Source organism: Pristiophorus japonicus, chromosome 12 (genome assembly GCF_044704955.1).
Source record: "Pristiophorus japonicus isolate sPriJap1 chromosome 12, sPriJap1.hap1, whole genome shotgun sequence".
NCBI lineage: Eukaryota > Metazoa > Chordata > Chondrichthyes > Pristiophoridae > Pristiophorus > Pristiophorus japonicus.
The window spans coordinates 66,839,455-66,853,530 of NC_091988.1; the positions used below are offsets into that span (position 1 = coordinate 66,839,455).

Here is a 14,076-nt window from a genome sequence, read left to right on the forward strand (position 1 = left end):
TCTCTGTCCCCAATAACAGAACTTCATTCTCTGTCCGCAATAACTGAACATCATTCTCTGTCCGCAATAAATGATCATTCTCTGTCCCCTAATAACTGAATATTCTTCTCTGTCCCCCAATAAATGATCATTCTCTGTCCCCAATAACTGAATATCCTTCTCTGTCCCCAATAACTGAACATCATTCTCTGTCCCCAATAAATGATCATTCTCTGTCCCCTAATAACTGAACATCATTCACTGTCCCCAATAACTGAACATCATTCTCTGTCCCCAATAAATGAATATCCTTTTATGTCCCCAATAACGGAACATCATTCTCTGTCCCCAATAAATGATCATTCTCTGTCCCCAATAACTGAATATCCTTCTCTGTCCCCAATAAATGAATAACCTTTTATGTCCCCAATAACGGAACATCATTCTCTGTCCCCAATAAATGATCATTCTCTGTCCCCTAATAACTGAACATCATTCTCTGTGGGCGAGGGAGCCTCGGGAGGGTGTCCCGGGAGTGGTAGGCGTCCCGGGGATGTGGAGCGAGCCCGGGAAGGGGTGGGAGAAGGAGGCCCGGGAAGGGGGAAGTGCGACAGCTGTCCGGTGTTGCAGTCTGTCCCCGGCCGCCGCCTCCCGCGGTCTGGGCCTCATTCACTCCGACCCCCGAGCTGCGCAGCTTCCCCGGAAACCGATAGTGGAGACATGGAGCCGGCGCCGGCCCTGGCCCTAACCCCGGGCCTCGCGGAGCCCCGGCCGGCGACCGCAGCCAGCGCCGACCCAGGTAAGAGCCACCGCCGGCCGGCCGGCAGACGGAAGCAGCGCGATCCGAAGTTGCGGGGGAGAGCCCAGGCCCAGGACACGGTGGGTGGGGGTGGGAGAGAAAGAGAGAGAGCCCAGTCCCCGTCCCCGTCCCCGGGACTCGGTGGCGGCGAATCTGCCCTCGGCCCCCGGTACCCGGATGGTTTTAATCCGACAGACTCGCGTCAATTTATTTCCAGATTTTATCCATAATTCAACTTCACAAATAGCTGCCTGAGATCACAACAACAACAACAACTTGCATTTATACAGCGCCTTTAATGTAGTAAAACGACCCAAGGCACCAAACCACAGAAGGAGAATTTGGGGTCAATCACTTCACAGAAATTTACAACACAGAAGGTCATTGGGCCCATTGTGTCTGCGCCGCCAGACCAAGAGCTACCCAGCCCAATCCCACTTTCCAGCTCTTGGTCCATAACCCTGTAGGTTTACGGCACTCCAAGTACTTTTTAAATGCCGTGAGGGTTTCTACCTGTGCCACACTTTTTGGCAGTGAGTTCCAGACCCCCACCACCCTCGGGGTGAAGAAATTTCCCCTTGTATATCTTCTCCAAACCTTCCCCCAATTACTTTAAATCTACGTCCTCTGGTTGTTGACCCTTCTGCCAAGGGAAACAGGTCATTTCTATTCAAGCTCCTCGGTTCCAAAGAAACCAGACCCAGCATCTCCAATCTTTCCTCATAGCCAAAATTCACCAGTCCAGGCAACGTTCTTGTAAATCTCCTCTGCACCCTTTCCAGTGTAATCACATCTTTCCTGTAATGTGGGACCAGCTAACCACAGCCTAACCAGTGTTTTATATAGTTCATGTTATGTATGTAATACTTGCCACCAGAGGGCGCGACTGTTGGAATCCTAATGGTCACCTGCACACACATGCAGGGCCAGTATAAAAGATTGGCTACCATGTTGCTTAGGCACTCTGGAGTTGTAATAAAGAAGACTAAGGTCACACTAAGTTTAGCTCACAGTACTCAGCCTCGTGGAATTCTTCTATACATAACAATTGGCGACGAATAACAGTATATGAACCTTCACGCAACCATGGCTGCCTTTGGAATATTAGAGAGATTCGTAGAGGGTGATGATTGGAAAGCCTTCGTCGAGCGTCTCGACCAGTACTTCGTGGCCAATGAGCTGGAAGGAGTCACTAACGCGATCAAGCGCAGGGCGGTTCTCCTCACCGTCTGTGGGCATAAAATATCCTCATCAAGAATCTGTTCGCACCGACAAAACTAACGGAGAAGGAATATACAGAGTTGTGCACGCTGGTTCAGGATCACCTCAAGCCGAAGGAGAGTATCCTCATGGCCAGGTATCGTTTTTACACGCGCCATCGCTCCGGGGGCCAGAATGTGGCAGATTATGTTGCCAACCTGAGGCGCCTCGCAGGACCTTGCGATTTTGGAGCTGCGTTGGGGCAAATGCTGCAGTACTTTTTTGTGCTTGGCATCAGCCACGAGGTCATTTTTCGGAAGCTGCTGGCTGCCGAAACCCTAGACCTGAGCAGGGCCATCGCGATCGCCCAGACATACATGGCCACGGACGATAAAGCCAAACAGATACCTTCTCAACATCGAAGCTCCCCGGCAAGTACTGTGCATAAAATGACGTCGCTAACAGGCCAAACTTGCATATGGCAGGGCCTATACGTCTGCAGCTGCAAGACCTGTGATGACTCAGAGTCTGCCATCGGGGGTGAATGTGAATCCATTAGCACCGTGTTGGCGCTGCGGGGGTAATCATCGGGCCCATCAATGTCGATTCAAGCACTACGTGTGCAAAGACTGCGCAACAATGGGACACCTCCAGCAAACGTGCTGCGACACCACGATGCAGAGGATGATCGATCCGGCGCGGATCACGCAGTACGGGCAACTCAACCCGAGGAAGAAGTGTATGGGTTACATATCTTCACCACCAAGAGCCCTCCTATAATGCTGGAGTTCCAGTATCCATGGAGTTGGACACGGGTGCGAGTCAGTCAATAATGAGCCAGAAGGCTTTCGAGAAACTGTGGGGCAATAAGGCACAAAGGCCCATATTTAGCCCGATTAATGCAAAGCAGCGTACCTACACCAAAGAGCTCATACCAGTCATTGGAAGTGCGGCAGTGAAGGTATCGTATGATGGAGCTGTGCATGACCTATCATTGTGAATTGTTCCAGGCAATGGCCCAACGCTGTTCGGCAGAAGGTGGCTAGAAAAGATTGATGGAATTGGAATGACATCAAAGCACTATCTTCAGTGGATGACGCCTTGTGTGCTCAAGTGGTCAGCAAGTTTCCCTCGCTATTCGAACCAGGCATCGGCAACTTCACAGGCGCCAAGGTACAGATCCATCTAGGCCCCAATGCATGACCCGTCCATCACAAGGCTCGGGCAGTTCTGTACATGATGAGGGAGAAAATCGAGATTGAACTGGACAGACTCCAACGCGAAGGAATCATATCGCCAGTCGAGTTCAACGAGTGGGCTGGTCCAATTGTTCCGGTGTTGAAAAGCGATGGCACGGTCAGAATCTGCGGAGACTACAAGGTAACGATTAACCGCTGTCCAAGGCGGATGACCTGGTCACAACGTTAGCGGGCGGGGGGAAGTCGTTCACCAAGTTAGACCTAACCTCTGCCTACATGACACAGGAGCTGGCTGAATCTTCGAAAAGACTGACATGCATCAACACACACAAAGGACTGTTTATATACCACAGGTGCCCTTTCGGGATTCGCTCAGCTGCAGCCATTTTCCAGAGAAACATGTTTCATGCACCATTGTGCTTCAAAATGACATCCTGATCACCGGTCGTGAAACCATCGAACACCTACACAACCTGGAAGAGGTTCTAAGTCACCTAGACAGAGTGGGACTTGGGCTGAAATGCTCCAAGTGTGTTTTCCTGGTGCCAGAAGTCAAATTTTTGGGGAGAAAAATTGCAGTAGACAGCATCAGGCCCACAGACTCAAAGACAGAGGCCATCAAGAATGCGACAGAGCCTGGGACTCCTCAACTATTTCGGTAACTTTCTACCCGGGTTGAGCACATTGTTAGAGCCTTTGCACATGTTGCTACGTAAGGGTGATGACTGGGTTTGGGGCAAATCTTAAGACACAGCCTTTGAGAAGGCCAGGAACCTGCTATGTTCAAATAAGTTACTTGTACACTATGACTCATGTAAACGTTTAGTGCTAGCTTGTGACGCCTCATCGTATGAGGTCGGCTGTGTGTTACAGCAAGCCAATGTATCGGGCAACTTCCAACCGGTTGCAAACACATCTAGAAGTCTGTCTAAAGCTGAGAGAGCCTATAGTATGGTCGAGAAAGAGGCGTTAGCATGTATATATGGGGTTAAGAAAATGCACCAATACCTATTTGGACTTCAGTTTGAGCTTGAAACCAACCACAAACCGCTCATTTCGCTGTTTTCAGAGAGCAAAGGTATAAACACCAATGCTTCGTCCCGCATCCAAAGATGGGCACTAACGTTATCCGCTTATGACTATGTTATCCGCCACAGACCAGGCATTGAAAACTGTGCAGATGTTCTTAGCCAGCTACCATTACCCACCACCGGGGTTGAAATGGCGCAGCTCGCAGACTTACTACTGGTCATGGCTGCTTTTGAGAACGAGGGGTCACCCATCACGGCTCACCAGATCAGGACCTGGACCAGCTAGGATCCTGTGCTATCATTAGTAAAGAGTTGTGTCCTAAATGGGAACTGGTCGGCCGTTCCCGTGGAAATGCAAAATGAAATTAAGCCGTTTCACCGACTCAAAGATGAAATGTCCATCCAGTCGGATTGTCTCTTATGGGGTTATGCATGGTTTTGCCAAAAAAAAGTTTATACGCAAGCTACATGATGAAGGCAATTGCCAGGTCGCATGTTTGGTGGCCTGGCATTGACTCGCACTTGGAGTCATGCGTGCATCAGTGCAGCACTTGCTCACAACTGAGCAATGCACCAAAGGAGGCTCCACTGAGTCTGTGGTCATGGTCCTCCAAACCGTGGTCCAGGATCCACGTAGATTTTTCCAGCCCCCTTCTAGGAAAGATGTTTTTAGTAGTAGTGGACGCTTACTCCAAATGGATTGAATGAGTAATCATGTCATCCAGCACGTCCACAGCCACCATTGAAAGCCTCCGGGCCATGATCGCCACCCATGGCATGCCCGACATCCTTGTCAACGACAATGGATCGTGTTTCACCAGCTCGGAATTCAACGAGTTATGCTTGCAATGGCATCAAGCGTGTCAGGTCTGCTCTGTTTAAGCCCGCGTCTAACGGTCAAGCAGAGCGGGCAGTCCTAACAATCAAGCAGAGCATGAAACGCGTGACGGACAGCTCCCTGCAGACACGCTTGTCTCGCATTCTGCTCAGTTATTGGACGCGACCCCACTCGCTCACCGGGGTTCCCCCGGCAGAATTGTTAATGAAGAGAGCCCTGAAAACCAGGCTCTCCCTAGTCCACCCAGATCTTAATGATCACATGGAAACCCGATGACACCGGCAGAACATGTACCAAGATCGCGTGGCTGTTTCACATGACATTGATGTTAACGACCATGTGTTTGTCCTGAATTACGGTCATGGTCGCTGGCACTGTTTTGGCCAAAGAAGGGAATAGGGTGTTTATAATCAAACTGTCAAATGGCCAAACAAGCAGAAAGCATTTAGATCAGACCAAATTGCGATTTACTGACAATCTGGAATGACTTGAAGAGGACATCACCATCGACGATCCACCAACACACACCCAACCAGCAATCGACCTCGCTGTCAATCACGAGGATGAACCCACCGTTCCTGACAGTCCGGTCAGACCAGCTGCGGTGCAGTGCAGCAATGGTCCGGCCAACTCACACACGCCAGGGTTTGAACTTAGACGATCAATCAGGGAGCGAAGGGCTCCGGATCGCCTCAACTTGTAAATAACTTGTACCGCTGACTTTGGCGGGGAGTGATGTTATGTATGTAACTATGTAATACTTGCCATCAAAGGGCGCGACTGTTGGAGTCCTAATGGTCACCTGCACACACGCGGTAGGCTGCCATGTTGTTTAGGCACTCTGGAGTTGTAATAAAGAAGACTAAGGTCACACTAAGTTTAGCTCACAGTACTCAGCCTCATGGAATTCTTCTATACATAACAGTTCAAGCATAACCTCCTTGCTAATAAAGGCAAGTATCCTATCTGCCTTCTTAACCACCTAGCTACCTGGCCTGCTACCTTCAGGGTTCTGTGGACCTGCACTACAAGGTCCCTTTGTTCCTCTACGCATTTCAGTGTTGTACCATTTAATGTGTATTCCATTGCCTTGTTAGCCCTCCCCAAATGCATTAACTCACACTTATCTGGATTGAATGCCATTGTTCAGCCCACCCGACGAGTACATTAATATCTTCCTGCAATCCGCAGCTTTCTTCATTATCAACCACACAGCCTATTTTAGTGTCATCTGATAACTTCTTAATCATGTCCCAACATTCAAGTCCAAGTCATTGATATATATACCACAAAGCAAGGGACCCAGCACTGAGCCGTGCGGAACCCCACTGGATACGGCCTTCCAGTCATAAAAACGTCCATCAACCATTACCCTTTGCTTCTTGCCTTTGAGCCAATTTTGGATCCAACTTGCCATTTTGCCCTGGATCCCATGGACTTTTACTTTCGTGACCAGTCTGCCATGTGGGACCTCATCAAAAACTATTTGCTAAAATCCATATACACTACATCATACGCACTGCCCTCATCGACCCTCCTGGTTACCTCCTCGAAAAATTCAATCAAGTTAGTCAGACACGACCTTCCTTTAATAAATCCATGCTGACTGCCGTTGATTAATCCATGTCTTTCCAAATAAAGATTTATGCTGTCCCTCAGGATTTTTTCCAATAATTTTCCCACCACTGAGGTTAGGCTGTCTGTCCCTTTCTCCCTTTTTAAACAAAGGTACAACACTAGCATTCCTCCAGTCCTCTGGCACCACACCTGTAGCCAGAGAGGACTAGAAAATGATGGTCAGAGCCTCTGCTATTTCCTCTTTTGTGTCTCTTAACAGCCTGGGATACATTTCATCTGGGCCTGGGAACTTGGTCAAAGAGGTAGGTTCAAGGAGCATCTTGAAGGAGGAAAGAGAGGTAGGGAGGGAGTTCCAGAGCTTGGGGCCTAGGCAGCAGAAGGCACGGTCACCAATGGCCACCAATCAGGGATGCTCAAGAGGACAGAATTTGAGGAGCGCAGACCTCTCGGGGAGGATGTGTTGGGGGGCTGGAGGATATACAGAGATAGGGAGGGGCGAGGCCTTGATTTGAAACCAAGGATGAGAATTTTGAAATCGAGGCATTGCTTAACTGGAAGCCAATGTAGGTCAGCGAGCACAGGGATGATGGGTCAGTGAGACTTGGCTGCCTGTGTCCGAACTTGCACTGAGTTTTAGATGACTGCAGACATGAAGGGATTCAACAGACCAGGTTTTGCTGTCAACATAACGGTGAGGTTAATGGCGCTCGATGATATTTATGTGTAAATGATACAGCAACATCAGGCGAGTGACAGATGCACAGTTAAACACGCAGATCTGCACGTTGCTGTCTGAGATGCACCGTTCTACTGTGAGCTTTGTGAAAACTGCTTCACCATTGACATGCAATGGATGGCGTGACGTTGCTGTGTTTGCACGGGAGATACAAACTAAACCTGTATTTACGGCTAGTAATTACAAGTGTAAGTGCCTTTTTATGGTGTGATAAGTGTTAATTACTCCCAATCAACCTCTCTGGCTCTGAACATTAACTAATATAAATTTGGAATCTCATTCAGGCTGCAAATTGTTTTAGATTATAAAAATGTCAAATTTTAATTTTTTTTCTTTTCCTATCTGTCTTTTTCTCTCTCTCATTCTAATCTTTCGTACCCTCTCTTTCTGTATCTGATTTGGCATTAAATTCACCCACTCTAACTTACACCTCCTGCTTAGTCCTTGCAGTGTTAATTTCACAATACTTCAATCTGATTGGTTAAGGAGATACACAGTTGTTTGCACTATTTGCTCAGATGCCCAGTTTCCCATGCTGTCACGTTATCAGCTCACACTTTCAGCAACTTGGTGAGCAAAATGTTTTGAGCGGAAGGGTTTCGGGGGCAAGTCTAACTGCCATTTTATGCCCTGTTACAGCAAAGTCTGGGCCATTATGATGAGAGACTTGGTATACTTGGGTTATATTCCCTGGTTATAAGGATGTTAACGGGTGATTTATAATAAAGGGAATTAACAGGGTAGATCGAGGAATCCAGAACAGGAGGGCATCCTTTTATGATTAGAATTAGGCCAGTTAAAAACAAATCTGGAAAAAGGTCTTCAGACTAAAGTGTTGTGAGAATGTGGAACACACTGCTCTCGGGGGTCATTGATGAGGAACCAATTAAAATGGAAATAAATATTTGGGAAGTAAAGTTATTAAAGGATATGAAAAAAGGCTTTAGGTAGAAAGCTGTGGGATTGAAGTACTTGTTGTAAAAGTTATGCCGCCTCGTCACTGAAAGCAACAGGAAGTTAAAGGAATGGGTTTCCATGTGGTGCAGGTTTGTCAGTAGTTGATGCAGTGTGTGAATTTGATGTTAGTGAGCAGGGCTCCTCCTCATGGAGTTATTACTTTAATTGTGAAGCGAAACTTGATGCTTGTACAAGTGTCCCAGCTGTACTTGCGCACCTGGTGATGAGTTGGTCTGAGCACTTCTTGCCATGTTCTTAGGTCAATCCAACTGTGAATAAAGGATTAAAAAGTAAACCTTGGCTGTTAAAAGGTTAAAGAGATCGACTCACCTCTGCTTGGGTTCTGATGGGTTTCATTCTTTTTGCAGATGGTGGCTCTGGTTTGGACGAAGCAGAATTCAACTGGGATGCATATTTGGAAGAAACTGGAGCGGTAGCAGCTCCCCCTGCGACCTTCAAACATGTGAGTCCCGGACATTCTGTTCATCATCCGCCAGCAATGACCCACACACAGCTCATGCATCAAGGAGTTCTGTTTACAATCTATTGTGGAGTGACTCAAATGTTATTTTACATTCACTATAAGCCCACTGACTCCCACAGCTACCTGGACCACACTTCCTCCCACCCCGCTTCCTGTAAGGACTCCATTCCATTCTCCCAATTTCTCCGTCTCTGTTGCATCTGTTCTGATGACGCCATCTTCCACACTAGTGCTTACGATATGTCTTTCTTTTTCCTCAGCCAAGGATTCCCCGCTACTGTGGTTGACATGGCACTCGACCATGCCCATTCTATTTCCCGCACTTCTGCTCTCACCCCTTTCCCTCACTCCCAGAACCATGACAGGGTTCATCTTGCCCTCACCTTTCACCCCACCAGCCTCCATGTTCAACGGATCATCCTCTGCCATTTCCGCCACCTGCAGTGTGATCCCACCACCATCTTCCCTTCCCCTTTCAGGATTCTGAACGGATCGCTCCCTCCGCGACACCCTGGTCCACTCTTCAATCACCCCTAGCATTCCCTCCCCTTCCCACGGCACCTTCCTGTGTAAACACAGGAGATGCAACACCTTTCCTTTTACCTCCTCCCCACTGTCCAGGGCCCCAATCACTCCTTCCAAGTGAAAGAGAGATTTATTTGTACTTTTTAAAATTGAATATATATATTCTCTACATTGGGGAGACCAAATGCAGATTGGATGACTGCTTTGCAGAACACCTCTGTTCAGTCCATAAACGTGACCCTGAGTTTCCGGTCGCCTGTCACTTTAATTCTCCGCTCCACTCCCACTCCCAGCCTGTTACATTTCCAACGAAGCTCAATGTAAGCTCGAGGAACAGCACCTCGTCTTTCGTTTAGGCACTTTACAGACTTCTGGACTCAACATCGAGTTCAACAATTTCAGACCATAAGCCTTGCTCCTTTTTTTTTTGCTCTTTTTTCTGTTTTTTTTCTCTATTTCCCACGGCAGCTGTTAATGATTCTGCCATTTCCATTTACACCCTATTTAGACACATCTTTTGTTTCTTAACTTGTCCCATTACCATCTCCTTTTGCCTCGCACCACCATCCCTTTTGTCTCTCTAATCTCTTCTGCCTTCCACCTTATCATGGGACCTGCCCTTTTGTTCTTTCCTCCCCGCCCCCTTTCTCTGCCCCGACACTTGTTTAAAAACTTGTTGCATCTCTAACGTTTTCCAGTTCTGACAAAGGGTCATTGACCTGAAATGTTAATTCTGTTTCTCTCTCCACAGATGCTGCATGACCTGCGGAGTATTTCCAGTTTTTTCTATTTTTATTTCAGATTTCCAGCATCCGTAGTATTTTAAGAACATAAGAAGTTGGAGCAGAAGTAGGCCATTCGGCCCCTCGAGCCTGCTCCGCCATTCAATGAGATCATGACCGATCTTCTACCTCACTCCACTTTCCTGCACTATTCCCATATCCCTTGATTCCCTTAATATCCAAAAATCTATCGATCTCTGTCTTGAATATACTCAAAGACTGAGCCTCCACAGCCCCCTTGGATAGAGAATTCCAAAGATTCACCACCTTCTGAGTGAAGAAGTTTCTCCTTATCTCAGGCCTAAATGGCTGACCCCTTATTCTGAGACTGTGACCCCCTAGTTCTGGATTCCCCAACCAGGGGAAACATCCTCCTTGCATCTACCCTGTTTTGTATGTTTCAATGAGATCACACCTTATTCTTCTAAACTCTAGATAATATAAGCCGAGTCTACTCAATTTCTCCTCGTAGGACAATTCCCCCAACCCTGGAATCAGTCTGGTGAACCTTCGTTGCACTCCCTCTATGGCAAGTATATTCTTCCTTGGGTAAGGAGACCAAAACTGTACACAATACTCCAGGTGCGCCCCTTATATCATTGCAGTAGAAACATAGAAAATAGGTGCATGAGTAGGCTATTCGGCCTTTCGAGCCTGCACCACCATTCAATATGATCATGGCTGATCATGCAACTTCAGTACCCCATTCCTGCTTTCTCTCCATACTTCTTGATCCCTTTAGCCATAAGGGTCACATCTAACTCCCTTTTGAATATATCTAACGAACTGGCCTCAACAACTTTCTGTGGTAGAGAATTCCACAGGTTCACAATTCTCTGAGTGAAGAAGTTTCCCCTCTTCTCGATCCTAAATGGCTTATCCCTTGTCCTTAGACTATGATCCCTGGTTCTGGACTTCCCCAACATCGGGAACATTCTTCCTTCATCTAACCTGTTCAATCCCATCAGAATTTTATATGCTTCTATGAGATCTCCTCTCATTCTTCTAAATTCCAGTGAATATAAGCCGAGTCGATCCAGTCTTTCTTCATATGTCAGTCCTGCCATCCCGGGAATCAGTCTGGTAAACCTTCGCTGCACTCCCTCAATAGCGAATGTCTTTCCTCAGATTAGGAGACCAAAACTGAACACAATATTCAAGGTGTGGCCTCACCAAGACCCTGTACAACTGAAGTAAGGCCTCCCTGCTCCTATACTCTAAAACCTCTCGCTATGAAGGCCGACATGCCATTTGCCTTCTTCACTGCCTGCTGTGACTAATGTACCATGACACCCAGGTCTCATTTCATCTCCTCTTTTCCTAATCTGCCGCCATTCAGATAATATTCTGTCTTCCTATTTTTGCCACCAAAGTGGATAACCTCATATTTATCTACATTATATTGCATCTGCCATGCATTTTCCCACTCACCTAACCTGTCCAAGTCACCCTGCAGCCTCTTAGCATCCTCCTCACAGCTCACACTGCCACCCAGCCTAGTGTCATTTGTAAAATTGGAGATATTACATTCAATTCCTTCGTCTAAATCATTATTATATACTGTAAATAGCTGGGGGCCCAGCACTGAAACTTGTGGTACCCCACTAGTCACTGCCTGCCATTCTAAAAAGGACCCGTTTATTTCTACTCTTTGCTTCCTGTCTGCCAACCAGTTCTCTATCCACGTCAATACATTACCCCCAATACCATGTGCTTTAATTTTGCACACTAATCTCTTGTGTGGGACCTTGTCAAAAGCCTTTTGAAAGTCCAAATACACCACATCCACTGGTTCTCCCTTGTCCGCTCTAATCGTTACATCCTCAAAAAAATTCTAGAAGATTTGTCAAGCATGATTTCCCTTTCATAAATCCATGCTGACTTGGACCGATCCTGTCACTGCTTTCCAAATGCGCTGCTATTACATCTTTAATGTAAGATGTCTTTACTATTATACTCAAATTCTCTTGTAATAAAGGCCAACATACCATTTGCTCACTTAATTGCTTGCTGAAGCTGCATGTTAACTTTCAGTGATTTGTGTACAAAGACACCCAGGTCCCTCTGAACACCAACATTTCCCAATCTCTTGCCATTTAAAAAATATTCTGTTTTTCTATTTTTACGACCAAAGTGTGTAACTTCACATTTCTCCACAGTATATTCCATTTGCCATATTCTTATCCACTCATTTAGTCTGTCTCTATCCCCTTGAAGTCCCTTTGCTGCATCCTCACAGCTTACATTCCCACCAAGCTTTGTATCATCAACAAACTTGGATATATTACATTTGATCTCCTCATCCAAATGATTGGTATAGATTGTGAATAGCTGGGCCCAAGCACCGATCCTTGCGGCACCCCAATAGTTACAGCCTGCCAACCCGAAAATGACCCGTTTATTCCTACTCTCTGTTTTCTGTCCTTTAACCAATCCTCAATCTATGCTAGTATATTTACCCCCAATCCCATGAGCCCGAATTTTGTTTAATAACCTCTTGTGTGGTACCTTATCGAACGCCTTCTGAAAATCCAAATACACCACATCCACCGATTTCCCTTTATTAAAAACATAGAAATTTACAGCGCAGAAGGAGGCCATTTCGGCCCATCGTGTCCACGCTGGCCGACAAAGAGCTGCATGGCCCTTGGTCAGCAGCCCTAAAGGTTACATATAAACCTATGAACAATGATGGAAAGGAAAAGAGCACCCAACCCAACCAGTCCGCCTCACACAACTGCAACACCCCTTATACGGAAACATTCTACACTTCACCCCAACCGGAGCCACGTGATCTCTTGGGAGAGGCAAAAACCAGATAAAAACCCAGGCCAATTTTGGGAGAAAAAATCTGGGAAAATTCCTCTCCGACCCATCCAGGCGATCGGAACTAGTCCAGGAGATCACCCTGGACGTATTCGATTCCCTGCAGTACTTTCCATTATATCTGCGCCGTCCAACAAAAGGCCATCCAGTCTAATCCCAATTACCAGCTCTGGGTCCGTAACCCTGTAGGTTATGGCACTTTAAGTGCCCATCCAACCATCTCTTAAAAGTGATGAGGGTTTCTGCATCCACCACTCTTCCAGACAGCGCGTTCCAGATCCCCACAACCCTCTGCGTAAAGAAGCCCCCCCCTCAAATCTCCTCTAAACCTTCCACTAAGCACCTTAAAACTATGCCCCTTCGTAATAGACCCTTCCACCAATGGAAATAAGCCCTTACTATCCACTGTATCCAGGCCCCTCAATATTTTGTACATCTCACTGAGGTCTCCTCTCAACCTCCTCTGTTCCAATGAGAACAAACCCATTCTGTCCTCATAACTAAGATTCTCCATTCCAGGCAGCATCCTCGTAAATCTCCTCTGCACCCTCTCTAGTGCAATCACGTCCTTCCTATAATATGGCGACCAGAACTGCACGCAGTACTCCAGCTGTGGCCTAACCAAAGTATTGTACAATTTAAGCATAGCCTCCCTGCTCTTATATTCTATGCCTCGGCCAATAAAGGCAAGCATTCCGTATACCCTATTAACCACCTTATCCACCTGGCCTGCTACTTTCATGAATCATCTATTAAGTGGCCTACCGCTTAATGTGTATACCCTTATTAGCCCTCCCAAAGTGCGTCACCCCACACTTCTCTGAATTAAATTCTATTTCTGCTAGTTACAACCTCTTAATAGTTTTATCAAACATGATTTCCCTTTCATAAATCCATGTTGACTCTGCCCAGTCCTATTATTATTTACTAAGTGCCCTGTTACCATGTCCTTAATAGATTCCAGTGTTTTCTCGATAACCGATGTCAGGCTAACTGGTCTGTAGTTCCTTTTTTTCTCTCTCCCTCCTTTCTTAAATAGCGGACTTACATTAGCTACCTTCCAAGAACTGTTGTAGAATCTATGGCATTTTGGACGATGACAACCAATGCATCCGCTATCTATAGCCACCTCTTTCAAAATC

At 46.7% G+C, this 14,076-nt stretch overlaps 1 protein-coding gene across 2 annotated transcripts in view; it reads left to right on the forward strand.

Moving 5' to 3' along the window:
- The first annotated feature begins 493 nt into the window (after positions 1 to 493).
- Positions 494 to 14,076, forward strand: part of LOC139276932 (scm-like with four MBT domains protein 1) — a 65,268-nt gene continuing 51,685 nt past the window's right edge. For both annotated transcript variants that reach the window (XR_011595995.1, XM_070894930.1), the window contains exons 1-2: positions 494 to 778; positions 8,686 to 8,780. Coding sequence is in view for 1 of the 2 variants with exons in the window: in XM_070894930.1 (XP_070751031.1) it covers positions 700 to 778; positions 8,686 to 8,780 (174 nt within the window). In the remaining variant the exon portion in view is untranslated. The remainder of the gene's footprint in view (positions 779 to 8,685; positions 8,781 to 14,076) is intronic.